Below are 27,814 nucleotides of genomic sequence, written 5' to 3' on the forward strand. Positions count from 1 at the left end.
TTTTTTTTTTTTTTTTTTTTTTTTTTTTTTGTTAAATGCAAGATGGAAACATAATTGTAATGAAAATTATTAGACAAAAGATATTAAAAAAATCAAAACAATAATTTTAATTTTCATANGTAGCATTTTCACAAACAGATAGCGAACAAGAGATGCAATCAAACAGAGAAACATACTGCGACAAAATTGCCATGAACGACGGCATGGAAGAGATGCAATCAAACAGAGAAACATTTCAGACGGAATAACAGTTTAGGCTAAAAGTACTGCATCTTCGGCAAGTGTCGATCATCAGAAGTTAATTTCAGACGGAATATACTATCATCTACGTAGCATTTTCACAAACAGATAGCGAACAAGAGATGCAATCAAACAGAGAAACATTCTGCGACAAAATCGCCATGAACGACGGCATGTAAGGTGCAAAATGTGGCTGAAAATGAAATTATAGCGACATACATAGCGAAACAAGAAGACAAAAAAAAAAAAAAAGGAAAAACAGACACGAAAGCTACCTTGAAGCTTCCGAGAGGCGTCCATGGCCAATCGGTGAGGATTCCCGGACTGGAAGCCATGAAATGCAGATGCTCACTCTGCTCTGGAATCTGTTTTGATTTTGTGACGGTTGCTGAAATCCTCTATTGCTTTCTACCACTCTCTTTATAACTGCCAATACGTGTCGTTGCTCAATTTCGTAATTGGTCCTCTTAGTTTCTTTTATTTCCTAAAAGTGCCCCTTTAATTCTATAAATTACAGTATTTGCCCACTATATCATACGCATGTACATTAAAATTTTCAAGATGTCACGCATAATATTCCTTCGAAAAAAGAAAGGCTCATTTTGATATTTACATTAAAAATATATTATATAGTTGATTGGACAGCTGATTTGTTGAGCTGCCCGTGCTTCCCGTGCTGCCCGTGCTGCCCCGCTTCTTATTGCCGGTCGGTCAGCTCTTGCCCTTCCTTCATTTGTCAGTCATCATTTTTCACCTTTCTTCTTATAAGATAATTTACCAGCTGTCCATTTACTGCTCTAATTAACTTTACCTTAAAAGGTAAAATTTCGATGGTCGTGAAAGTAAATATTGTAATGACCGGTTTTCCCTCAAGGCTTTAGAACATATCTACTAGGAGAAGATTACCACACCCTTATAAACGATGGTTTGTTCTCCTCCCCGACCAATGTGGGACATCACAATCCNTTCCGAGTATTGTGGTTATAAATTTTTTTTACTTTTTACGACTTGCTGACAAATTTGAACTCGTTAAGGAAAACGACTTTTCGTGTATCTTTATATTGACATTATCCTTTATTGATATTACTTCTCGTGATTTTACTTTTAATTTTACGGATAAAGCCTAATACCAGTGAGGATAATTTTACTCAACATACACGTTTTCTCTTCATTTCCCGACATTAAAAAAAAAAAAAAAAAAAAAAAAAAAAAAAAAAAAAAAANTCAACCTCTAAAATTATTTCAAAAGTTAAGAGTGTTTGTGGGTTCGGTTGGTTCGAGTNCGATGTGTCAGCCTTCTCGCTATTTTTCGAAGGGGGTAGACACGGGACGGTGTGCTGGTAAGGACGCTGGGCCCCAAAGGGATAGATTTGGGGGCGGTCCCACATCGATTGGAGGAAGAAAAGAGTGTCAGCGAGGACGCTGGCCCCGAAAGGGGTGGATTGTGATGTCTCATATTAGTTGGGGAGGAGAACAAACCACCATTTATAAGGGTGTGAAAACTTTCTCCTAGTAGACGCGTTTTAAAGCCTTGAAGGGAAGCACAAAAGGGAAAGCCCAAAGAGAACAATATCTACTGGCGGTGGATCTGGTCGTTACAAATATTTTCTTTTTTTAGAACATATTATTAATTGTAAAAATTAATATAATGCTTTATTTTATGAACATTGCATTAAATTGTGAGGACTAATATTCTAACATTTTTACTTTTATTTTTTAATTGAGTTAATAAAAATACCTATAAATATTTTTAAATGTTTCAAAAATGTTTTTATTTATTTGTTTAGAAAATAATAATATTTTTTAGTTTTATTAATACCCTAAATTAAAATTTAAATATTATCAATTAGATATAAATATAAAATTAAATATTAAATTTATAATTTAATTTAAGAGTTGTTGCATAAGAAAAAAAAAATACAGGTGTCATCGTTATAGAGCTTGTGCAATTGGGCATTAATTAGGGCAGGGCTACAAAGCCTTGGATGGTGACTGGGCATGTCGGTCAGCGGTCAGCGGTCTACTCCAAACCAGGCAAGTTCATAAATACCCACAACTTCCACTGCCCGAGTTGATCATTCAATTCAATTCCTGACCGTGAGACAGCCTCTTTTCCAAATTTAATCTTATTTTGCTTTGAATTTAATTTTTTTTCCCAAAAAATAAATATTCAAAATATGGCTATGAGATATTATTTAGCAAAGTTTGATGGAGATGGTAAAAGCTAAAATTTAATGCTTAGTTCCATGTGATATTTGGAGCTAAAACGAGTAAATATTTATTGAATCTTTAATTCCGAGTATTGTGGTTATAAATTTTTTTTNACTGACACATGTGGGTAGGTAGAGAATACCTAGAGGCGTGAGACAGCTCTCTTTAAAGAACTTGACAAAATAGCCTCGTAACTTCGGGAAAAGGGATGCCTACTCACAAAGGGATCGCATTGATGAGGCTCACATATTTATTTAAAATTTTGTTTTTAATTAAAAATAAAACATCTATTTTTTAATTTTTAAATATTTAATTAAAATTTACCATTTAATTTTAATATATAATTTAAAAAAATATCTCCTAAATAGTAAAAAAATTATTTTAAGAGAAAAATATATATGTATATATAATTATATAGTAAGCAAAAAAAAAATATATATATATTTTTTTTTTTTTAATTAATAATAAATTCAAGTTAGTTCAGTTCAACCAACATACGGTACGGTATTACTCAATTTAATTTAATGCATGCATCTTTCATTTATTTGAACTCAATCCAACTAAAATTAGTTCATAACCAAACTCAAACGGTACTGTACCGTACCATTTGGATTGACTGCATTTTTTCGGGTGATTGAATTTTTAACCTAATTTTGGGCTACGGGACCTCCTTTGAATTAGAGACTAAATTAGCTTCCCCACAAACACCAACACATAGCTATTAACTAAAAACATAGACATAGTACATAAAATGAAACTACATAGAGCCATAGGTAGTATTACGTGACATCTTCAAAGGCTGAAACCCATGTCGAAGGCTCGCCGTCCAAACCTGCTCGACGTCGAACATAGCGTTGCCGCACTCATGCTCCGTCCACCCTTCCATAGCATGCACCATCCCGGCAACGCGCCATGCACTCATCACTCGTCTCGGTAGCCAATTCTGCAAGCCATCGATTAAATCTATTATCACTTTACGAGACTTCGAAAGTAAATCTCGACATCGATGTCCCAAGCACGACGTTTACCTCACACGAGTGCACGTTTTCGATCGAAGGGGGAGCTTTCAATGCAGGGGTGAAGTGGTAGCAGCAATCTTTGCGTATAATCTTTGGAGGGAAGTGTGAAAAGGGAATGAAAGTTGTTCCTTTTGGAGCTTTTAGCTGTTCTTCATCTGCCACACCATCTCCCACCAACCATATCTACATGAAAATTAAAAAATTATTAAAAATTTAATTTTAAGTCAAATAAAAAAATAATTAATAATTAATATATATACATTTTGTGAAGAGCCAGTTGAAAGGACCAAAGAGCCCTCGGATTTAGAAGCTTTGTTGAGCTGTTTGTAGTGATGTTCATTCAACACAGCAATTTGGATGCCTTTTTTGGAAAGAGAANAAATAAATAATCTTGCCTGATTCAAGAGGCCTAAGGTCAAGACTTTACAACCCTTTTGATCTGCCTCGATTATGGCTTCTTCAATCAAGTTGTTTATTGGTTGCCATTGAAGCAAGAACTGCAGAACATTTATTAGATATTAATTAATTAATAAATAATCTAGAAATTAGAATATGATTGTTCATAAATCGAGATTAATTATAATATATATATTTATTTATTTATTTATTAAGATTTTTGTCACCTGAAATTGAAACTTGGGGATGGCCCACGTTTGCATTTTGAGCTCATCAATCTTGTTCCTCTCGACGACAAATGGACGGCCATAGATCCACATCAGCAGCATGGAGGCCACGGTGACGGGGGACAGTAAGCAAAGATACCACGTGGAGGAGTGGGGCCTGGAGGCCAGCGTGGCAAATCCTAGCCGTAGATGATAGATGGATTCGGGAGTAGTGAGATGAGTCAGATGGACCACGTCAGCAACTTCTTCCTTTCTTTTGAGGGAGTTTTTGTGGAGAGAATCTGAAGATTTGTCGTATGTGCCGTAGACGTAGTCGTAAAAGGGCATAAATAGGCAGTAGTTGGTTCGGAATTGCGTGTGGTGCAACGAATGAAACCTGCCATTATAACAATTATTTTTATTTTTTATTTTTTATTTTAAAGCATCTATGTGTTATTGTTCATTTAATTTTATGTCGTATATTAAATTTTAAAAAAGGAGTAGAAGTTTAGAGGAAGTTTTAGCATATAACAAATATGTCTCTAAATTCCAAAAAATAAAAATAAATAATAATCTATTAAACCCACCATTAAAGGTTAAAAAAAAAAATTGGCACAATAAGATGCAATAATCCCCCTCGCCTCTGTCTTAGCTTAACTCCACAATGGTATGATATTGTCCACTTTGAACATAAACTCTCATGTCTTTGCTTTATGTTTCCCACAAAGGTCTCACAATGGAGAGAGTATTCATTGATTATAAACTCATGATCATTCCTTAAATAAGCTGATCTGAGACTTTTTTTTTCATCGAAAGCTCTAGACTATGTACATTTCTGGTGAGAAAATATTTGAATTTCAAGTCAAATTTTAAAATAAAAAACAAATTTTTGAGAACCACTTGCAAAAAGTAGATAATAACCAAAGATGAAAGTAATATTTGTAAAATTAACTTTTCAAAATCTAAAAATCAATAATTACCGAGGGATCCTCTCATGACACTCATTCTCCCCTATTTGGAGAATGAGATAACAAAAACATGTAAGAGCAAGGTCAAAGCTATCACATATTTCTGTTTTGGCCTATTACGCGTCTATTAGATAGAAGTTTTCACACTCTTATAAAAAATGTTTCGTTACTTTCTATAATCGATGTGAGATGAGATCCAACATCTTGGCTAACACACAGCTCTGTGTGTGGTAGAACTATAGTTCCGAGAGAGAGAGAGAGAGANGAGGCCAGCGTGGCAAATCCTAGCCGTAGATGATAGATGGATTCGGGAGTAGTGAGATGAGTCAGATGGACCACGTCAGCAACTTCTTCCTTTCTTTTGAGGGAGTTTTTGTGGAGAGAATCTGAAGATTTGTCGTATGTGCCGTAGACGTAGTCGTAAAAGGGCATAAATAGGCAGTAGTTGGTTCGGAATTGCGTGTGGTGCAACGAATGAAACCTGCCATTATAACAATTATTTTTATTTTTTATTTTTTATTTTAAAGCATCTATGTGTTATTGTTCATTTAATTTTATGTCGTATATTAAACTTTAAAAAAGGAGTACAAGTTTAGAGGAAGTTTTAGCATATAACAAATATGTCTCTAAATTCCAATAAATAAAAATAAATAAGAAAAATAAATAATAATCTATTAAACCCACCCTTAAAAGTTTAAAAAAAAAATTAGCACAATAAACTGCAATAATCCCCTCGTCTCTGTCTTAGCTTAGCTCTCATACTATTCGAACTAGACCATTTATGTTCCCCACAATAATATGATATTGTCCACTTTGAGCACTCTCATGTCTTTGCTTTATGTTTCCCACAAAGGTCTCACAATGGAAAGAGTATTCATTGATTATAAACTCATGATCATTCCCTGAGCTGATCTAAAACTTTTTTTTTTCATGACTATGTATCATTTCTGGTGAGAAAACATTTGAATTTCAAGTCAAATTTTAAAATAAAAAACAAATTTTTGAGAACGAGGTGCAAAAAGTAGATAATAACCAAAGATGAAAGTAATATTTATAAAATTAATTTTTCAAAATCTAAAAATCAAATAGTTACCGAGGGATCCTCTCATGACACTCATTCTCCAGTATTTGGAGAATCAGATAACAAAAACATGTAAGAGTAAGGTCAAAGCTATTACATGGCCTATTACGCGTCTATTAGATAGAAATTTTCATACTCTTATAAAAAAATGTTTCGTTACTTTCTATAACCGATGTGAGATCTAACGATTCACCCCCTTAGAGACCCAACATTTTGGCTAACACACAGCTCTGTGTGTGGTAGAACTATAGTTCGAAAAGAGAGAGAGAGAAAGAGATAGAGAGAAAGAGAAAGACTTACGATGGAGTATAGACGAGGAACTTGAGAGGAGGAAAGAGTGTGAAGAGGCGATTAGGGATGAACTCGAAGTTACAATGACCCATGTTGTTCATGAAGTCGATGTAAGTAATATAAGCAACATAAACTCCCACAGAAATTGTTCCACAAAACACTGCCGTCAATAAAGGTATCGCAAACAGGAAGAAATATGCCAATTCTTCTGCAAATGGATGAATCACAGCTGCCATGGAAGAATGATTGCTCCAAATTATTATACTAGTTAATATTACTGACTTACAAGTGAGAAAGGCTTACAAGTGATTGGCTCTGTAACAATGGAAGAATGGTGGTGGGAATGGTAGCGAGAGTAGAGGTAATGATGGTGCAGAGCTCTGTGAAGCCAGTAATACAGAAACTCCACTGGACCTGCGTGAAGCAAAAACGTAATAACCACTCCATCTGTCCTCCATAGAGGAAGATTTGAAGCTTTCGGCAAAACATTGCTCACAATGTACATTATAACTCCATTCAACAATATTTGATCGTCCCTGTCCATAAAACCTTGTTCATAAGAAGCTAATTCAATTCTGTACGAACTAAATTCATGAATACCGCTTTTCAGGTGTGTGTTTCTGAAACATCTTCCTAAAAAATCTGAAAACTATCTTTCTTTGAGAGATTTTTGTTGTTTTTAAAGCTTGCAAAAAGTATTTGCATATATAGATAATGATTTCTTTGTTACATGTGAAGTTTCGAAAATTAAAAACAGATTTGTTTTTTGGTTTTGAAATTTGATTAAGAATTTGAATGACGAATTGGAGGGAAGCAAAAACAACTCTCAAAAACTAAAACAGAAAGTTATCGAACTATTAGATTTAAACGACTCAATAATCTGAATCTGGATTGTGTGAAGAAATGGATTGGAAATACTAACCAATTTCTTTCTCTATCGACTTGATCGAATTCCAAGCCCTTGTCGACAATAAGCGCACTGCCTTTAGCAGTTCGATATCGAGACAGAGATATCCATATCTGGCTATGAATCATCCTCCACAAAAGAAATGGAAAAATCATAAGGTATGAAATGTCTCTCTCGGTTTCATCCTTCACGACGTAATGGTAAATGCTGTGAATCACTCCAGGCGCCAAAATCAAATACTGCAAACAAGAACTCCGTGTGATTACGCTACTGTGATTTCAACAGACAGTCGGAATGATCGTAGTTTCTCATTACGATGCTCATTTAATTGACGAAAAATTAAAGCACAACAGGTAAATAAGTGATTTAGCGATATTCGATCACAAGTTCATTTCAACGGAACTCGATTTAGCGTAATGTTCGAAGTCGCATTTTCACAAACAGTTGGCGGACAAGAAATGCGATCAAACAGAGAAACATTCTGCAATAAATCACCATAAACAACGGCGTGGAATATGAAGAAAACATAATGGCAGAATACATAGGAAACGAAGAAGCAAGAGAAAGAAGAGAGAGAGGACATGGAAGATACCTTGAAGCTTCCAAGAGGCGTCCATGGCCAATCGGTGAGAATCCCCGGAGTGGAAGCCATTAATGCAAAAGCTGAAGCTCACAATGCTACTGCTAGGCTTCCAATTCTACGTTCCATCTCCTCCAGAGCACCTCTTTTTATAGCAGCCAATCAGTGGTCCGCTCTTCAATTTCTACGTGCTTTCATGATTATTTTTCCTTTCCGAAATCGACCATCTGAACATGAAACAGAGAAATTAAAGTTTTCTTTCTCTTCGATCGTGTTTAACGATGATGAATTTATTTCATTTTGTACCTGTGATCCACACCATTATTCTATTTTCGTCTTTCAAATTTTTATTTTTTTCTAGATTGATAAAAATATTCATGCATTTTTTACTTTCCTTAAAAAATATCATTAAATTTAAAAAAAAAAATTAAAAAATATATCCTTAAATTAAAATAAAAATTCAAAAATACATTTAAATTTTATTAATACTCTTTAGTTTTTTTTTTTATTAAATAAACTTTTAAAAATAAAAATAGTATCGACACTTAATATTTATAAATAAAAAAAAATTAAAAAATTCTCAGATAAAAATATTTTTTATAGAGTATTTTTAAAATTATTTTGAAAATTTAAATGTATTTTTTCGAAAATATTTTTGTATGAAAAATATGAATTTAATTGCACTATTAAGTGGTGGTAATTTTTAAATAAAATATTAACGGAAGGTAATTTTGATTTTTTAGTTTAAGAATATTATTTAACTTTTTAAAATAATTGGCATATATTTTTATTAATTAAACATTAATTATATATATATATATATATATATATATTATTCTTTTGCTAAAATATTATTTTCATTTATCAATTATATATATATATATATATATTTTAGTTTATAATTTCAAATATATATGAACTAAAATGACGATTTTATTAAACTTTTAACTCTATAAACAAAAATAATAATTAAATTAAAAATTAAATTAAATTAAATTAAATTAAAAATGATTTGAACGGTGATTAATGATTCTTAGGTCAAATTACTATTTTAGTTCGTAGTCCTATTATACTTTAGTCTATTATTTAAAACAAACAATTTTATTTATTTATTTATTTATTAAAATGAAATAGTATACTGTATATACATTGAATTCTTTTTAATAATTTAATTAATGTGTTAATTGTTGTTATATATAATTCAATTTTTAATAAATTTTTAGTTTTTAATTTTTTAATATAAATATTAAATATTTTTAAAAATTAATTAAAAAAGGGAAGTTATTGATTAATCGTATTAATCAATGGCACATATTAATTATTAAAATTAATTTGTAATTGTGAATATATATATATATATATATATATATATAAGTTTATTTATTATGATTATTATTATTTTTATAATTGCTTGAATATTTTTATGGCACGGTTAAAATATGCTTTCGATTAAAAGATTTATTTGTTCGGTCACTTTTTTTTATTTCAATTGGAGAAAGAATTCGAATCATGAATTTTTGTAGAGCGGTGTTTCGATGACCCGTTCTCTATCTATTTTCTTTAAATAATTTTTTTTATAAAATATATTCTTTAAAATTTTAAATTATTAAAGCGTAGTTTGTAGAGAGACAACCCAATTCTAGCATCGATATCTAAAATTGTATACTAAATTAAATGCATGTGAAATTCAAATAAACGTTTTTGATGAAGAGAGGAAAAAACTTCACGGACCCATTTCAACTAAAGTCGACCATCATTCAATGTGAAAATTGCATTAGATAGAAGTGAATTTATGATGATCGGAGACATTGAATTGGAACGATAGGGAAATAGAGTGACCTAAATCTAGATTTTGATAACGACATGTATTTAAAATAATAATATCGAGTTGTATAAAAAAATTATATATCTCTTTCGATTATTATCGATAATTAATATTTTATCAAAGTATTAATATATTTAAAATATAGCTAAGAGGTGGATTAGTTATTTATTTTAAAAAATAAATAAAAATGTGATTATTTTTATTTTAATAATTTAATAAATATATTATTAGATATTTAAAAAAGATTAATTAAAATATCCAAAATAAATATATTATAATTTTATGAATCTAAATAACTAAATTGGGGGCTTATTTTGTATACTTTTTTAACACATTTAATTTAAAAAAAAAGATATATAAAAAAATTGGAATAAAATAAATTTAAAATTTCCCAATTTTCTAATGTGGTCCCGTTTTAAGAGCTTTCCAACCCTTTCACGTGGAAACTAATTATATATATATATATATATATATATATATTCACTTAAATCTTTCACAATCAAATTGTTTGAAAAAAGTCAACGGAACAGCTGTCAAAGATNAGTTAATTAACCACGTGGAAATTGTAGCATTCATATCGAACCAACTTATCAACGACCACGTTTATGTTTGCTTGATGTGACGGTAGAAGGGAGCTAGTTAGAGAACGTCCTCGATTCAATTAGAAAGTTTTAAAATTTAAACGTGAAAAATATTTATTGAATTTGGCTATTCGACGCTAATATTTTGTTTGGTTGATGTGACGAAAACGTGAACGAACTAGCTGGATAATTTCCACTGTGTCTGATTTAAAATATTAAAAATGTAGTTGTCCACGTGGAATTATTATATAATTTTTTTTCGTTTAAAATTTATGATAATTTCGAGTATAATGTCATATAAATATATTATCATAATGTAAGAGATATATATATATATTCTAAATTATAAAGATTAAATTGAAAAAAATAAATTCCTTTCTATTGGGCTTAAGGAAAGCTCGGTTATTCTGGATTGGGCTGGGCCGTTGGCCCAGCAGTGAAAACGCTAAATTAATAAAAATATATATATTTAAAGTTTTTTTTTATTTTAAAATTTTTAGTTTAAGAATATTATTATAAATATTTAAAAGTTTGTTTAGACGAAATTTAAATTAAGTAATATTTTTATTAATTTAGTTTTATAATAAAATAGATATTACGTTTTGGCGGGAAACGATAGAGCGCGAAAAGGAATTGTTCGTCATTGTGCTTCTCGGCAAATCCTCAGCCAACTCAGTATCAGTTTCTGAAGGATTTCTCTCACTCTCACGGTTCTTCAATCTCCTGCACTTACCGCCTTACCGTCGATGTTTCAATCTGAAGCGTTGTTTCTGTAATTTTAGGTTTGTCTCTGATTCTTCAACTTTTTGTTTCTTCAATTTCTCTTGAAGATGATGAATGTAATGACAAGAGAGGTGCATTTGAAAATTTGATTTGAAGCTTGTTGAGGCATTGATTTTGATGATCGAACTCGATATATTGCGTCTGGTAGCGTTAATTTGATGGATTTGTGTTGCATATTTGTTCTAGGGTTTCGATTTTGTATTGGATTGATTTATGTTACGATTCTTCTTTTCCCTCTTACATTTTTTTTTTCCAAGCAATTTTAGGATAGGGTAACCTAATAATCCTTCTGTCTCGGTCACTCTGCTATTCTGTTTTCTTCCTTCAGCCTCCATTTCTCCTCATCTAGATTCCACGAGCAGCTGCACTTTTCAATTCTTGTAGCGGAAATGGGGTGGGCGTATACTTTGATTAATGGAGTTTTAATTTTCTATATACTTGAATGCCGTAACATCGATGTCTAAGGTCAATTGGTTTAGTTAGATACTAAGAATTCAACCTGTATCAAGAATTTGTAACAGTCCAAGCGTATTACTAGAGGACAATATTTGCTAGTGGTGGGTTTTGGGCTGTTACAAATGGTATCAGAATCAGGTTACCGGAATGTGCTAGGCACTGGTTGGAGTAGGGTAGACTCTCTCCATAGTAGAAGCGTTTTAAAATTTTGAGGGGAAATCCAGAAGGAAAAACCCAAAGAGAACAATATCGGCTAGCGGTGGGCTTGGGCTGTTACAAATGGTATCAGAGCCAGGTTACCGGACGGTGGAGGCAGAGTAGGACTAGATACTCTCCACAGTAGACACATTTTAAAACTTTGTGGGGAAGCCCATAAGGGAAAGCTCAAAAAGTACCATATTTACTAGCGGTGGGCTTGAGCTTTTACAGAATTTGACCTGTTTCTTTCGATAGATATCCAAATATTGTGGGAGTCTTCACATGGTTGAGTGAGTGATTGTGGCTTTCTGTATGTGCAATATTCAGTGTTTAGGATAGCTCTTGAATGTGCAAAGCTGAGATCAATCCTTGTTCAACAGACGTAAGTGGTTAGAAGCTTAGATATAGACCATTTAATTCATTTTGGTTCCTTTTTTTGAAGATGGAGCAGCAAAATCCGCATGGGAGAGGAGCCGATGCAGTTTTACATCTTCAGCCAAACTCCTCAGTTGCTATTGCATATCACTCACTTTTTGGTCCACATGATGATTTAGTTCTTCTTGAGGTTGATGAAAAGCTTCTGGAAGAAGTTCTCCACGAACGGTACATAAAGCCGATCATAAGTGACTTACTAACATGTTAGTGTTAGGAATCACGACTCTCCACAATGGTATGATATTGTCCACTTTGAGCATAAGCTCTCATGGCTTTGCTTTAGGCTTTCCCGAAAGACCTCATTCCAATGGAGATAGTATTCCTCGCTTATAAACCCATGATCATTCCTTAAATTAGCCAATGTGGGACTCACCTCCAATAATCCTCAACAATCCTCCCCTCGAACAAAGTACACTATAAGCNCTCACCTCCAATAATCCTCAACAATCCTCCCCTCGAACAAAGTACACTGCAGAGTAAGCATCAGAGGACAGGCAGAAGAAGAAGCAGTCTTTTGCACGAAGTCGAAAACATATGGAATAAAATATGTAGGAACCTCCAATTCTGTACTCCTCATACCCCCATCAGGTCGATCGGAATACTACGAAAATGAACTAGATAGCCATGGGAATGACAGCACTAAAGAAGTTGTTCCTGTGATTAAACTTGCTCCAGGAATCATGGAACTTGTTGAGATTGCTCCCAGAATTGATAAGCTTAAATTGCTTCTTTCAGAGAATCCTTACAGTTTAGCTGATGAGTGGGAAAGCGAAGAGATGGACAATTGTGAGAAGCAAATGTATAGTTGGAATGATCTTTTAGACAAGGTTCAGGCTAGTGATGATGAACTGAAAGCTGGATTACAAGCACTTTCCGCAGTTGAGATTGATGGATACTGGAGACTTGTGGACGAACAATACATGGACTCTATGCTACAAATGCTCTTGAATAACAGGATTTTAAACGACTGGTCTCTGGATGCACTTGATGAAGTTGTACTCATGAAAGTGATGAAAATGGATGGTTTTTCTGAAAAACTCGTGCATCATTGTCTCGACGTCTATGGCGATAAACTCGAAGGAGATGAGGGGAATAGCTGTTTATGGAGATTGGATGAGAAACGTGTTTGTGTGCATTTTGCAAGAGAAGTCTTGAGGAAAGGAAAGATGAAGGTGGAGCATTTCATGGATGAATGGCAAAAGAAAATCCCTGTTGAAATGCATGCTAACTTTGACATGTTGGAAGGCGAAGTTCTGACCGAGAGGCTCGGGGTCGAGACGTGGGTTCGTGGTTTTAGAGTTTCTTCATTGCCATTGAATCCTGTTGAGCGTTTCTCCATTTTGTTTAGAGAACGACCAAAATGGGAATGGAAGGATCTGCAGCCATACATTAGGTTTGTTTGAAGTGTTTTGTTCTTGGTTATTGGTTTTTTTTTTATTAAAATAATTATGTATTGATGTTGGACACTCGCTGAATGTCTGATTGCTTGCTCTTTGTAGAATGGGATTAGTGAGTGAGGATTTTTATTATTTTTATTTTTTATTTAATCATTTTTAATTACTATTATTATTATAAAATATCATTTATTAAAAATATAGATTTGAAACTTTAAAGTTTGAAATTTAGCCAACCCATAAATACGCATACTTTTTTATTTAATCATTTATTTTTCTCGTTTATTCTTATGTTAAATTTTTTATTATTAAAAGTTTGTAAAAAATATCTAATAAATCAATATATTTGATTAGTTTACACAGGCTTGAAAGGAACGTTAAGCTAATTTAAATATTACAATTTGAGCCTCAAAATTAACATTAATATATATATATTATTTCTAATGTGTGTTGAAAATATATTTATATTAAGCTAGTAATTGAACGGGATAGGGATAGAGAACATAATCCTGTTCTTGTATTCATTTATCTACGGGGAAAAAATGTTCCCTACTTTCTCTCCATTGTCTGTTTAAACCTCTCTCACCTCCCGTTTGGGGGCGGGTAAACGTGGAATCTCCTCCCTGTTTGGGACGTGCCAGTAAAATAGATATTTCTAATGGAAGGATTAAATATAATATTTGTAAGTTTAAAATTTAAAATAAAATATGTATGGAAAGTTTAAAGGTCAAAATGTAAGCTTAAAAGTNCATTTTTTTATTAAAATAATTATGTATTGATGTTGGACACTCGTTGAATGTCTGATTGCTTGCTCTTCGTAGAATGGGATAAGTGAGTGAGCATTTTTATTATTTTTATTTTTTATTTAATCATTTTTAATTACTATTATTATCATAAAATATCGGGTTGGGTTAGATTATGCATTAAAAAAAAAAAAATTAACATATGATATAAAAGGTAAATTTTTATTAAAAATATAGATTTGAAACTTTAAAGTTTGAAATTTAGCCAACCCATAAATACGCATACTTTTTTATTTAATCATTTATTTTTCTCGTTTATTATTATTTTAAAAATAATTATTTAAAAAAATTTTATTATTAAAAGTTTGTAAAAAATATCTAATAAATTAATATATTTGATTAGTTTCTATTATATAATATTACCTAGGCTTAAAAGTTAAGCTAATTTAAATATTATAATTGGAGCCTCAAAATTAACTAATTTTTTAATATAGCCAAAAAAAACATATAGTAATATATATATTATTTCTAATGGGGTTGAAAATATATTTATATTAAGCTAGTAATTGAGCGGGGTAGGGATAGAGAACATAATCCTGTTCTTGTATTCATTTATCTACGGGAAAAAAATGTTCCCTACTCTCTCTCCATTGTCTGTTTAAACCTCTCCCACCTCCCGTTTGGGGGCGGGCAAACGTGGAATCTCCTCCCTGTTTGGGAAATAGACATCTCTAATTGAAGGATTAAATATAACATCTGTAAGTTTAAAATTTAAAATAAAATATGTATGGAAAGTTTAAAGGTCAAAATGTAAGCTTAAAAGTAAAAAAATGGAAAAAATGGAAATTATGTGCAAAAATTGTTTTGTAGTAAATAAAGGATTGGTGGAAGTTATTTTGAATTAATATGTCAACGAACATGATGTAAATAGTGGGATTGTTGGTTACATTAAAAGAATACGATCCCTCGGAATTAATGGGAAAGCTAAGAATTTGTTTGTTTGTTTCGTTTTATTTGGAAGGAAAATCAGAATTCTTGTAACGTAGATTGATCGACCAACCGAGTTACTTGTAGNTACGCATACTTTTTTATTTAATCATTTATTTTTCTCGTTTATTATTATTTTAAAAATAATTATTTAAAAAAATTTTATTATTAAAAGTTTGTAAAAAATATCTAATAAATTAATATATTTGATTAGTTTCTATTATATAATATTACCTAGGCTTAAAAGTTAAGCTAATTTAAATATTATAATTGGAGCCTCAAAATTAACTAATTTTTTAATATAGCCAAAAAAAACATATAGTAATATATATATTATTTCTAATGGGGTTGAAAATATATTTATATTAAGCTAGTAATTGAGCGGGGTAGGGATAGAGAACATAATCCTGTTCTTGTATTCATTTATCTACGGGAAAAAAATGTTCCCTACTCTCTCTCCATTGTCTGTTTAAACCTCTCCCACCTCCCGTTTGGGGGCGGGCAAACGTGGAATCTCCTCCCTGTTTGGGAAATAGACATCTCTAATTGAAGGATTAAATATAACATCTGTAAGTTTAAAATTTAAAATAAAATATGTATGGAAAGTTTAAAGGTCAAAATGTAAGCTTAAAAGTAAAAAAATGGAAAAAATGGAAATTATGTGCAAAAATTGTTTTGTAGTAAATAAAGGATTGGTGGAAGTTATTTTGAATTAATATGTCAACGAACATGATGTAAATAGTGGGATTGTTGGCTACATTAAAAGAATACGATCCCTCGGAATTAATGGGAAAGCTGAGAATTTGTTTGTTTGTTTCGTTTTATTTGGAAGGAAAATCAGAATTCTTGTAACGTAGATTGATCGACCAACCAAGTTACTTGTATGAAACGGAGTTGAGATTCTTAACTGGGTCAATATTTTGTATACTTAGCTTCAGGTGAAGTAGGGACCACACGAACACCGTTCTAGGAGCTTCCGTATTTTAGTAGCTAAAATATTCGAAATAAGAATTGCAATATCGATTGACCGACCAACCAAGTTACTTGTTTGAAACGGAGTCGAGACTTCTAACTGAGTCAGTATTTCGTAAACCTAGTTTCAAGTGAAGTAGAGACCACACGAACACTATTACAGGAGGTGACANTCCCGTTTGGGGGCGGGCAAACGTGGAATCTCCTCCCTGTTTGGGAAATAGACATCTCTAATTGAAGGATTAAATATAACATCTGTAAGTTTAAAATTTAAAATAAAATATGTATGGAAAGTTTAAAGGTCAAAATGTAAGCTTAAAAGTAAAAAAATGGAAAAAATGGAAATTATGTGCAAAAATTGTTTTGTAGTAAATAAAGGATTGGTGGAAGTTATTTTGAATTAATATGTCAACGAACATGATGTAAATAGTGGGATTGTTGGCTACATTAAAAGAATACGATCCCTCGGAATTAATGGGAAAGCTGAGAATTTGTTTGTTTGTTTCGTTTTATTTGGAAGGAAAATCAGAATTCTTGTAACGTAGATTGATCGACCAACCAAGTTACTTGTATGAAACGGAGTTGAGATTCTTAACTGGGTCAATATTTTGTATACTTAGCTTCAGGTGAAGTAGGGACCACACGAACACCGTTCTAGGAGCTTCCGTATTTTAGTAGCTAAAATATTCGAAATAAGAATTGCAATATCGATTGACCGACCAACCAAGTTACTTGTTTGAAACGGAGTCGAGACTTCTAACTGAGTCAGTATTTCGTAAACCTAGTTTCAAGTGAAGTAGAGACCACACGAACACTATTACAGGAGGTGACATACACGTGTAGCTGTACATGGTAGTAATACCTTGGAGATTTCTCTCCTCACTTCAAGTCACTTGTATGAAACGGAGTCGAGATTCCTAATTGGGTCACGATTTCATACACCTAATTTTCAGTAAAGTAGGGACCACACGAACACACGGTTACACAAAAATAACAGACACTTGTAACCTATGGATTAAGTCAACCAAAAAAAAAAAAAATTAATAAATAACTAAAAAAATAATAATTTAAAACACACATAATATTTACCTTGAAATTCTCCTTTTTGGAGAAAAATACAACTTTATTTATTAAAATTCAGTTAAGTATTAATTAAATAGCTATATATGATTAAAAAATCACATTTTAAATATTTTATTATTTATTTATTTTCATATGATTTTAACCGAACAAAAAACATCTCTAACCATAAAATTACTATTAATCTCGTCTTCTAAATAAGCACTAAGTAAGTTCGTGACGATCGACTATTTTTTAATTTATATATTAAAAAACTCGAGTTATATATAAATTAATTAAATGTAATTAATTATATATTTAAATTAGATTATTAAATATAATTCATTAAAAATGTTGAATTATAAAATAATTTAAACATTTAATAAGTTGAATTTAAAAATATAACTAAAAGGGTCGATGATGGAGATTATATTTTTTATTCTCGCCCCACGTTTAGTGTTTAATTAATAAATAAATATTTAATTAAATATTGAAATTAATTTTTTAAAAATTCTAATAAATACTATATTATATATTATTTAAAACAGAATTACGGCATCCATTTATAAATACCACCGATTCCAAATCTCAAATTCTTAACTTTCAATCTCTCTCTCTCTCCTCCTTGCTTCTCTCTCTAGTGGCAGCCATGGATGCAAATTCGAAGCTTTTCTTTGCCCTAATAACACAGAGGAGCAATATTATTATTATTATTATTATTATTATTATTATTATTATTATTATTAGCTTCCTTGTTCCAAGTTTAAATTATTCATCCACCATGCCTATCAATCAGCTTCGGTTCTTCAACTTTCTCTCTCTTCCATGTGAGTTCTTCTCTCTCTTTAAAATTTATATTTTAATTCTTAATTTTCTTCATAATTATTTAATTTTGATAGGATAGAATAATATCATAATATTTTTAATAATAATTAAAGTAAAGTGAATTTATTCAAAATTCTATTTTAAAAATAACTAAAATATTATTAATAATAATAAATTAATCAGGGGTAAAGACGTAATATGTAGATGGTTACTTCGAAGTACTATTTTAATATGAGATAGTAACTCTCGTCTTGTCCTATAAATATTATGTCTATATTCTTTGGGTCAAAAATAATATATTAATAATGAATATATATATATATATATATATATATATATATATATATATATATATATTATAATTTACAATTTATTTGTATTTTAGGTTTAATAAAATTTTAAATTTTAATTTGGTAAGGACATAATATATGTGGATTCTTCGTGTCAAAAAATAATATATATATATAATTTCATAATTATTCTTGATATTTTATAAATTATAATTTATTTGTATTTTGTATTTAATAAAATTTTAAATATTTATTAAACTAGCTTATTGAATAAAACTCAAAATTAAAATATTTATTAGATGGATTTTAAAATTAAAATACCAAATAAATTTCATCTTTGTCTTTTTCTTTTATTTTCTTCTTCTTCTATTTTTTCCGTCCTCATCAACCACGACCATCAAAATTGAAATGAACACAACCAAACACAAATTGGATACCTCCTCGTGACTTAGGTCACTAGTAGGTTAAAATCTTGCTAGAAAAATCGTAGGTTGGTTGAGTCTTTTGTGGACCTTGCTTAAAGTCGTCGAGAACCTGCAAATTTGGTTTATTGGTAGTCGTAAGTCCCAGATCTTGCATAGATTTTGCTTGAAATTATGCACATGGACTTATAGGGCATGATGATCTGTTCTATTGCCACTTCAACTTTGAGTATGGGCTCGATCTTCGGAGAATTAGATTTTCGTAAGTATTTGTGGTGAAATTATTTTGTTAATTTGCCGATAGTTACGAAGGTTTAGGGTGTAGGGTAAAATGAATAAGATGACGAAAGAATAGGAATATATTTATTTTTATATATATATATATATAAACTTTAATATTTTAATTTAAAGCTTAAAAATTTATTTTTAATTAAGAAAAAAAGACCTCAAATGCAAACTTGAAGCTTAAAGTTATTAAATTTGAAAAATCAAAATTCGTAATGCAACTAAATAAAAAATATAGTTTTACTTAATTTTTTTAATTAAAAAGTGTTGACATAAATATAATATTATATTATATTTTTCTTTTTCTTAATTGCCTCGAAAAAAATTTACTTTTTTCAAACCCAAAATAAAAAAATAAAAAAAAAAAAAGAAAAAAAGAAAAAAGGTTTCCTTTTAAAAACAATTTTTTTTAAAAAATAAATAAAAATTCCCTTTTTCTCCAAGCGGGCCCGTTGCGTAGTTAGGAACACTTGGAGAATAATTCCATGGGGGGACCACATATATAGAGCACATGTGGCAAAGCCGACGTCGTCGTTTTGATGTCGCTTCAAAATTTTAGTTGGCCCACTAACAGAGTATGGGCCTTAGAAATAAATGGCCCATTTACAATATCTGTGGCCCATTTATTTAAATTTTAAAATATTGAATTCTGATTTGTTCGGTAAATCTGTTGCAGTTTATAAGCTCTCTCAACCGGGAGTGAATTGGCAATGGCGGGAAGTTGATGCTATTGATTTGACATCGCGGTGTTTGTGGGAGTATATTGGCATAGGGGTTCAATTAGGGTTTGTGGGAGCCTTGTTCGTTCGAGTTCTTCAGAAATGGATCGGTTCGTCTTGGAATGCTTACAGTGGAGAGGACAAATTGACGGATCGAGCTGCGGAAAACTGTCCGGTCAGCCGGAAATTGAGCGTTTCTTACAGAGCCAGTGTAGGTTGCTCCTTCTTACTCTTGGCGATTCATGTTCTTATGCTTTTTATTTTGCAAAATGGAAGTGGTTCTCATTGCGATTCCAGAGTCGAAGTTCTTTCCTCTGAGATAACGGAAGTGATAGCGTGGGGAGGAGGAATTTTCGCAGTTTTTACGGTCTTGCGCGATAAATCCGTCAAGTATCCATGGATTCTACGAGGATGGTGGTTTTGCAGCTTCGTTTTGTCGATTGTTCGTCTGGCTTTGGATGTGTATTTCGGAAATGTCGATCAGTTGAGATTGCAAGATTATGCCGAGTTTTTCAGCCTTCTTCCATTGGTTTTCCTGTTAGGGCTTTCAATCTATGGGCGGACAAATATGGTTTTCAATGTTCATAATGGCTTGGATGATCCACTTCTCCGGGGAAAGTGTTTAGAACAAAAGGGAGATGAGAAGGATTCTCCTTATGGAAGGGCATCGCTTCTTCAACTCCTTACCTTTTCGTGGCTTAATCCCCTGTTTTCTGTTGGATACAAGAGGCCTCTGAAGCAAGAGGACATACCAGATGTTTGTACGTTTGATTCTGCCAAATTTTTATCGCATTCCTTTGACGAAACCCTAGATTCTTTAAGGAAGAAGAATAATAACACAAACCCATCAATCTACGAGACAATATATTTGTTTGGACGAAAGAAGGCAGCAATAAATGCTTTGTTTGCTGTTCTAGGTGCTGCAATATCATATGTTGGACCATACCTTATTGACGACCTTGTGAAATTCCTCACTCAGAAGAAAATGCGGAGCTCATCAAGCGGGTATTTTCTTGCACTTGGCTTTATTAGTGCAAAGGTGATCGAGTCAATAGTTCAAAGGCAATGGGTTTTCGGTGCACGCCAACTGGGTCTTCGTCTTCGAGCTGCTTTGATATCTCACATATACCAGAAGGGCTTGCGTCTGTCAAGCCGATCTCGCCAAAATTGCACGAGTGGGGAGATCATGAACTACATGAGTGTTGATATCCAAAGAATCGCGGATTTCTGTTGGTTCTTGAACATCCTGTGGATGTTACCCGTACAAATTTCATTAGCTATGTATATTTTGCAAACAAATCTGGGATTGGGATCATTGGCTGCATTAGCAGCAACTCTAGGAGTTATGTCCTGCAACATACCAATTACCAGTATTCAGAAAAATTACCAGACGAAGATAATGGAAGCTAAAGATAATAGGATGAAAACCACTTCGGAAATTCTCAGAAACATGAAGACACTCAAACTTCAAGCATGGGATACTCAGTACCTCCAAAAGCTAGAAAGCCAAAGGAAAGTGGAGCATCACTGGTTATGGAAGTCGTTGAGACTAATGGGAGTCTCAGCTTTTCTCTTTTGGGGAGCGCCGGCTTTTGTCTCTGTTATAACATTCGGGGTGTGTTTCTTACTGGGGATAGAATTGACTGCTGGAAGAGTCTTATCTGCTTTGGCTACATTCCGTATTCTACAAGACCCAATATTCAATCTCCCTGATTTACTCTCTGCTCTTGCACAAGGCAAAGTCTCAGCGGATAGAGTTTCTTCATACCTCCAGGAGGATGAAATACGGCAGGATTCCATCACTTATGTTCCTAGAGGTCAAACAGAGCTTGATATAGAGATAGAAAATGGAAAATTCAGTTGGGACCTGGAATCAAGCAAGGTATCTCTTGATCAGATAAACTTGAAAGTGAAAAGGGGGATGAAAGTGGCAGTATGTGGGATGGTAGGTTCGGGAAAGTCCAGCTTGCTCTCTTGCATACTTGGTGAAATAGAAAAGCTCTCTGGGACAGTGAAGATCAGTGGTACAAAGGCATATGTTCCTCAGTCTCCTTGGATACTGTCGGGGAGTATCAGGGAGAATATTCTTTTTGGAAATGAATATGAAAGTACCAAATATAACAGAACCATTAGTGCATGTGCTTTGGTAAAAGATTTTGAGTTGTTTTCTTGTGGCGACTTAACTGAAATTGGAGAAAGAGGGGTAAATATGAGTGGGGGACAGAAGCAGAGGATACAAATTGCTCGTGCAGTTTATCAAGATGCTGATATTTATCTCCTTGATGATCCTTTCAGTGCAGTTGATGCTCATACAGGCACTCAACTCTTCGAGGTTAGTCAGGATAAATACTGTAGAGGATAAGCAAGCAATACTTATACTTTATTGAATGGACAACTTAATGAAACCTTATTATTGCTTTTAATACTATGCAGGACTGTCTAATGGGTGTTCTCAAGGAGAAGACTATAGTTTATGTCACCCACCAAGTCGAATTTCTACCGGCAGCAGACCTCATCCTGGTTAGTAAAGTGCCACAAAAGATCCTTTTTATTCATCTCAAGAAACTTTACCGTGCATTTTTTCATTTTTTAAACAACCATCATGTGAGATTCCACATCGGTTGGAGAGGAGAACGAAACATTCTTTATAAGGGTGTGTAAACCTTTTCCTAGTAGACGCGTTTTAAAACCTTTTCCTAGTAGACGCGTTTTAAAATCTTTTTCTAGTAGACGCGTTTTAAAACCTTGAGGGGAATCCCGAAAGGGAAAGCCCAAAAAGGACAATATTTGCTAGTGGTGGCCTTGGGCCGTTATAAATGGTATCAGAGCCAAACACTGGGCGGTGTGTCAGCGAGGACGCTTGGTTTCCAAGGGGTGGATTGTGAGATCCCACATCGGTTGGAGTGGGGAACGATTCCTTATAAGGANCAAGGGGTGGATTGTGAGATCCCACATCGGTTGGAGTGGGGAACGATTTCTTATAAGGGTGTGGAAACCTTTCCCCAGTGGACGCATTTTAAAACCTTGAGGGGAAGCCCCAAAGGGATAACTCAAAGAGGACAATATCTGATAGCGGTGGCCTTTAGCCATTACACGTCAATCAACTACATGCATGTGATTTAAGCCAAGTCATCTTGTCCAAAAAGGATAATTCAACTCAGGTTTACCTTGAATGATTGAGAAATTATTCTCCTAAAACTAGTTAAGAGACAGGAACTATCCATCTTAATAACAATTTGTGAATTGTATGCTACCCTGAATGTTTTAAAGCTTGTGATTGACAATATTTGGTCTCTAAGATGGGCATGTTTCGTAATTAACATTTGACAGGTGATGCAAGATGGAAAAATTTCTCAAGTTGGAGGATTTGAAGAACTTTTGAAACAAAACATAGGGTTTGAAGCTTTAGTTGGGGCTCATAGTCAAGCTTTAGAGTCTATCCTCACAGTTGAAAACTCAAGTAGAAAAACCCAACTGCCAAATCCCGAAAAAGAATTGTATGAAGATTCTATCATAAATGTGGAGCCTATAAACTTACAATATGATTTAGTGGAGATTAAAAAACCTGCAGAGATAACAGCTAAGGGAGGACAGTTGGTTCAAGAGGAAGAGAGAGAGAGAGGAAGCATTGGTAAAGATGTGTACTGGTCCTATTTAACCACTGTCAAAAAAGGAGCATTGGTTCCAATCATAATCTTGGCACAAGTATCATTCCAAGCTTTACAGGTAGCTAGTAACTACTGGATGGCATGGGCTATTCCTCCTACAAGTGATACACAACCAGTAATTCGGATGAATATCATACTACTTGTTTATTCATTACTTGCTGTTGGAAGTTCACTTTGCGTGCTATTGCGAGGTATTCTAATTGCCATAACAGGACTTCAAACAGCACAAACGCTCTTCAGAAATATGTTATATAGTGTATTCCGGGCACCAATGGCGTTCTTTGACTCGACTCCAACTGGAAGAATTATAAACCGGGTAACTTGAACTTACAATTTAGCTTATTATAATACTAGCAGTCTGTATTAGTTTACCTATGATTTATCACTAGCCTTTGTGTAATAAATTATTGCAAGTATGAGTTAGATGGTCAAGGAATAGTTCCCAGGATATTAACCTCACTTGTAATTACTTTGCAGGCTTCCAATGATCAAAGCGTTGTAGACTTGGAAATGGCTTTGAGGTTAGGAATGTGTGCAGTTTCAATAATTCAGATTATAGGGACCATTATAGTAATGTCTCAGGTAGCATGGGAAGTGTTTGTTGTTTTTGTTCCTACAATTGCAGCTTGCATTTGGTACCAAGTGAGTAACTTCACCTTTGTAGACTTTCGTTTTTTTTTTCATTTTTGTTATGTCTTGGAGTACTTATGAAACCAATTTGTGATTATGGCAGCAATATTACACACCGACAGCCCGAGAACTTGCTCGGTTATCTGGGATACAACAAGCTCCAATCCTCCATCAGTTTGCAGAGTCCCTAGCAGGAGCAGCAACTATTCGCGCTTTCAATCAAGAAGACAGATTTTTCAAAACTAACCTTGCTCTTATTGATGACTTTTCAAGGCCGTGGTTCCATAATGTTTCAGTCATGGAGTGGCTTTGTTTCAGACTGAACATTCTATCAAATTTTGTTTTTGGATTTTCATTGGTTTTGCTGGTATCTCTCCCCGAAGGAGTTATTAATCCAAGTGAGTTTCTTTGATACAACTTGTTTGTATATATGTTTTACCACTAAAGAAATCATAAACTGAAATTTTTTAGGAAGCCAGATTAATTACTATTTACAATGAATTGGAATTTTTTCAGGTATGGCAGGTCTGGCAGTGACGTATGGGATAAACTTGAATTATATGCAAACTTCAGTTATCTGGAACATATGCAACGCAGAGAATAAAATCATATCAGTTGAAAGAATTCTTCAGTACTCAAGAATAAAGAGTGAAGCACCTCTTGTTATTGAGAATTGCAGACCACCAAGCAATTGGCCGCAAGATGGGAGGATTTGCTTCAAAAATTTGCGGGTGAAACTCCATAAAATTTAGCATACGAAAATTCTAGAGTACTTGAGCCATATATTCAGTACCATATATCCGAAGTTAACAGATTTGCATGTTAAACAATTTGATATGATCAGAAGTACTGGTTCTATTATGCATACAATTTTCTCTCTAATGAGCTTCAACCTTTTGTAGATTCGATATGCGGACCATCTCCCGGATGTCCTGAAAAGCATCAGCTGCACCTTCCCAGCAAGAAAGAAAGTGGGTGTTGTAGGACNTTCGATATGCGGACCATCTCCCGGATGTCCTGAAAAGCATCAGTTGCACCTTCCCAGCAAGAAAGAAAGTGGGTGTTGTAGGAAGGACGGGCAGTGGGAAATCAACTCTCATACAGGCACTTTTTAGGATTGTTGAACCTAAAGAGGGAAGCATTATAATAGACGACATTGACATTTGCAAGATAGGCCTCCATGACCTGAGATCAAGGCTAAGCATCATCCCTCAAGACCCTTCCATGTTTGAAGGAACAGTTAGAGGAAACCTCGACCCACTGGGTCGGTATACTGACCAGGAAATTTGGGAGGTAATCTTTCTTCCCTACTAACGTTTAAATACTATTTTGGTCTTTGTACTTTTGGATTTGGTTTATTTTGATCTCTATAATTTCAACTTTTGTTATTTTAATCACCATACTTTCAAAACGTCTGTTTTGATCTAGAACTTTTAAAAAATAACCAATTTGGTTTCTATTTGCAAAATTTAGACATAGAATCAAAATGGTCACATGTTTTGAAAGAACAAATACTAAAAAGAACCAAAGTTGAAAGGACTGAGACCAAAATAGACGCTTTAAAGGTACTGGGACCAAAATGAACCAAAGTTGAAAGGATAGGAGCCGGAATTATAGTTTACTGTGCCTTTTGTGTCTCAGGCCTTGGACAAATGTCTACTAGGTGATTTGGTGCGTGCAAAGGACGAGAAGTTGAATTCTTCAGGTTGAGCTTGCTAATTTGAAAATGATTACACTTACTAGAAAGTGAGGTATACTTAGCTTTTCTAATACATCATAGTTTAACTTTTTTACAGTGGTTGAAAATGGAGAAAATTGGAGTGTGGGTCAACGACAACTATTTTGTCTGGGAAGGGCATTGCTCTCCAAGAGTCGTATTCTGGTGCTTGATGAAGCAACAGCCTCCGTTGATTCTGCCACTGATGGCATCATACAAAACATCATCGGCCAAGAGTTCAAAGATCGTACCGTGGTAACCATAGCTCATAGAATCCACACCGTCATTGATAGCGATTTTGTCTTGGTTCTAAGTGATGGTGGGTTCTGAAGTTCTTTCCCCATTCATTCATATATGATCTTCCTTTCTATTCTTTGCATTGGTTACTTAACTGATAAGATTTTGATATATTAGAGACTAAACTAGTACTGTTTTTTTAATGAGCAGGAAGAATTGCGGAGTTCGACTCACCGAACATGCTTCTCAAAAGAGAGGACTCGTCTTTCTCTAAGCTAATTAAAGAGTACTCCACGAGGTCTCAAAACTTCAATAGTTTGGCTAATCAAAGTTATGAATAGGGCTTGTGAGCAGCTCTTGGATTATGGAGACATATAAGCTGCAGTTTGCAATCGTGATCGTGGTAAGCATTTTCAAAAAGTTCGTTGAGTCGTAACCCCGAGTTGATTCTAGGAGAAAGATGGGGTATTAAATACAGATTTTGTTTATAGGTTACTCCTGCTTATTACAGGCCTCAAGTTCACAATACCATTATACTCATTCACAGTTTTTCTTTTTTACTTTTTAGTTGTCGGAGCATAATTCGGTTAGTTAAGACGATACTATATCTAAACTAAGAAGGCTAGAGATTTGACTCTCAATCCTCACATGTGGTTGAACTTGAAAGAAACTATTGAATGATCTCAAAGAATGAGCACTTTCTAGAGTTTTTTCTTCTTTTTGTTATTGAATGAAAGTTCTAGGAAGTATCTTATTGTACTTTTGCCCTTGTACACTTCATGCCATCATGTTTGACCAGAGAGGATGGGTCCTTTGGATTCCTCATTACTAGACCATTTTTTTGTGGTGAGTTCTGGGAAGCTATCGGACCCGACCGAGACTATCTATAACTTCTTGGGATATGTTTCTTTCATTGCTCGGTTGGTAGTTCGTGTTAGACTGCTGTAGAATCTCGGGATCATTTGTTGTTTGGATTGCCTCTGCAATCGAGTAGTTTTGAATAGTGTTTTGTCTGGGAGAGGTTCATTCCGACCTTTTTCCTCTTTTTTTCGTATAAAGCTTCCCTTCATCCAGTCCCATATTGGATCTACTTGGTGAGCAAGGATAACAAATTGTGACGTGGATGTCGTATTTGGAGACTAGTCTAGTGTGCATCTATTTACCATATTTGGAGGGAGTGGAAAGTACGAGTTCATGGGTCGACTATGCATTCCTCTTCAAGTTGTCCTTTTATGAACTTTGAAAAGGACCTTGGAGATTTCTGTGGATCTAAAATATTTTGGTTTCTATTCTATTCCTATTTGCATCTTTGTTATTAGCCAAGTTAAATTAATGTAACCTTAAAGGCAAAAGGTTTAGAAAAGTTGGAAGAAACAAATAATTTGGAAAAAGATTACTTTATATAGACAAACCATTACAACAGGGACATAAAGTGGAATCAATTAAATTAAGATTAGTGGCGACCACAAAAGTATGGCTCAAGTCGAGTCTCCCGACCTTTTTTAAGAGCGAAAATAAAACTTGGACCGAAAAGTCTACTAAATATGCATCATTATTTAGGTTCACATTTTAAGTCCAAAAGGAACGCAATTCTTGGAATTTTTCAAATAAATATTTAACTTCCATGAGATTATTTTATTTTATTTTATTTGTTATCCCGAGAACCTACAAAGGGATTAGAGAAGTTAA

The 27,814-nt window shown here is 33.4% G+C and overlaps 4 protein-coding genes across 4 annotated transcripts in view; 2 read left to right on the forward strand and 2 right to left on the reverse strand.

The window, feature by feature from the left end:
- The window catches only part of LOC111799672 (protein ECERIFERUM 1-like), a 7,700-nt gene extending 7,043 nt beyond the window's left edge, over positions 1-657 (reverse strand). The window contains exon 1 of the mRNA XM_023683108.1: positions 516-657. Coding sequence (XP_023538876.1) covers positions 516-575 — 60 coding nt within the window. The 5' untranslated portion in view covers positions 576-657. The remainder of the gene's footprint in view (positions 1-515) is intronic.
- A 2,314-nt stretch (positions 658-2,971) lies between these two features.
- On the reverse strand, positions 2,972-8,145 carry LOC111799545 (protein ECERIFERUM 1-like). Its single transcript, XM_023682901.1, has 8 exons — positions 7,912-8,145; positions 7,335-7,558; positions 6,716-6,948; positions 6,422-6,641; positions 4,094-4,469; positions 3,731-3,967; positions 3,480-3,653; positions 2,972-3,394 (listed from the first exon to the last, which is right to left on the reverse strand). Exons 1-8 carry the CDS (start codon positions 7,969-7,971, stop codon positions 3,209-3,211), a joined length of 1,710 nt encoding a protein of 569 aa, XP_023538669.1. The 5' UTR covers positions 7,972-8,145; the 3' UTR covers positions 2,972-3,208.
- Positions 8,146-10,919: 2,774 nt separating this feature from the next.
- On the forward strand, positions 10,920-13,580 carry LOC111800068 (sister chromatid cohesion protein DCC1). Its single transcript, XM_023683650.1, has 3 exons — positions 10,920-11,087; positions 12,185-12,345; positions 12,653-13,580. The coding sequence occupies exons 2-3, from the start codon at positions 12,185-12,187 to the stop codon at positions 13,578-13,580; spliced, it is 1,089 nt and encodes a 362-aa protein (XP_023539418.1). The 5' UTR covers positions 10,920-11,087.
- A 4,388-nt stretch (positions 13,581-17,968) lies between these two features.
- Positions 17,969-26,842, forward strand: LOC111799945 (putative ABC transporter C family member 15). The gene is made up of 11 exons (XM_023683479.1): positions 17,969-18,159; positions 19,831-22,205; positions 22,307-22,393; positions 23,204-23,857; positions 24,019-24,183; positions 24,275-24,569; positions 24,688-24,904; positions 25,161-25,464; positions 25,813-25,876; positions 25,968-26,207; positions 26,336-26,842. Exons 1-11 carry the CDS (start codon positions 17,982-17,984, stop codon positions 26,464-26,466), a joined length of 4,710 nt encoding a protein of 1,569 aa, XP_023539247.1. The 5' UTR covers positions 17,969-17,981; the 3' UTR covers positions 26,467-26,842.
- The last annotated feature ends 972 nt before the right edge of the window (positions 26,843-27,814 follow it).

The sequence above is a fragment of the Cucurbita pepo genome, chromosome LG08 (assembly GCF_002806865.2).
Source record: "Cucurbita pepo subsp. pepo cultivar mu-cu-16 chromosome LG08, ASM280686v2, whole genome shotgun sequence".
Taxonomy (NCBI): domain Eukaryota; kingdom Viridiplantae; phylum Streptophyta; class Magnoliopsida; order Cucurbitales; family Cucurbitaceae; genus Cucurbita; species Cucurbita pepo.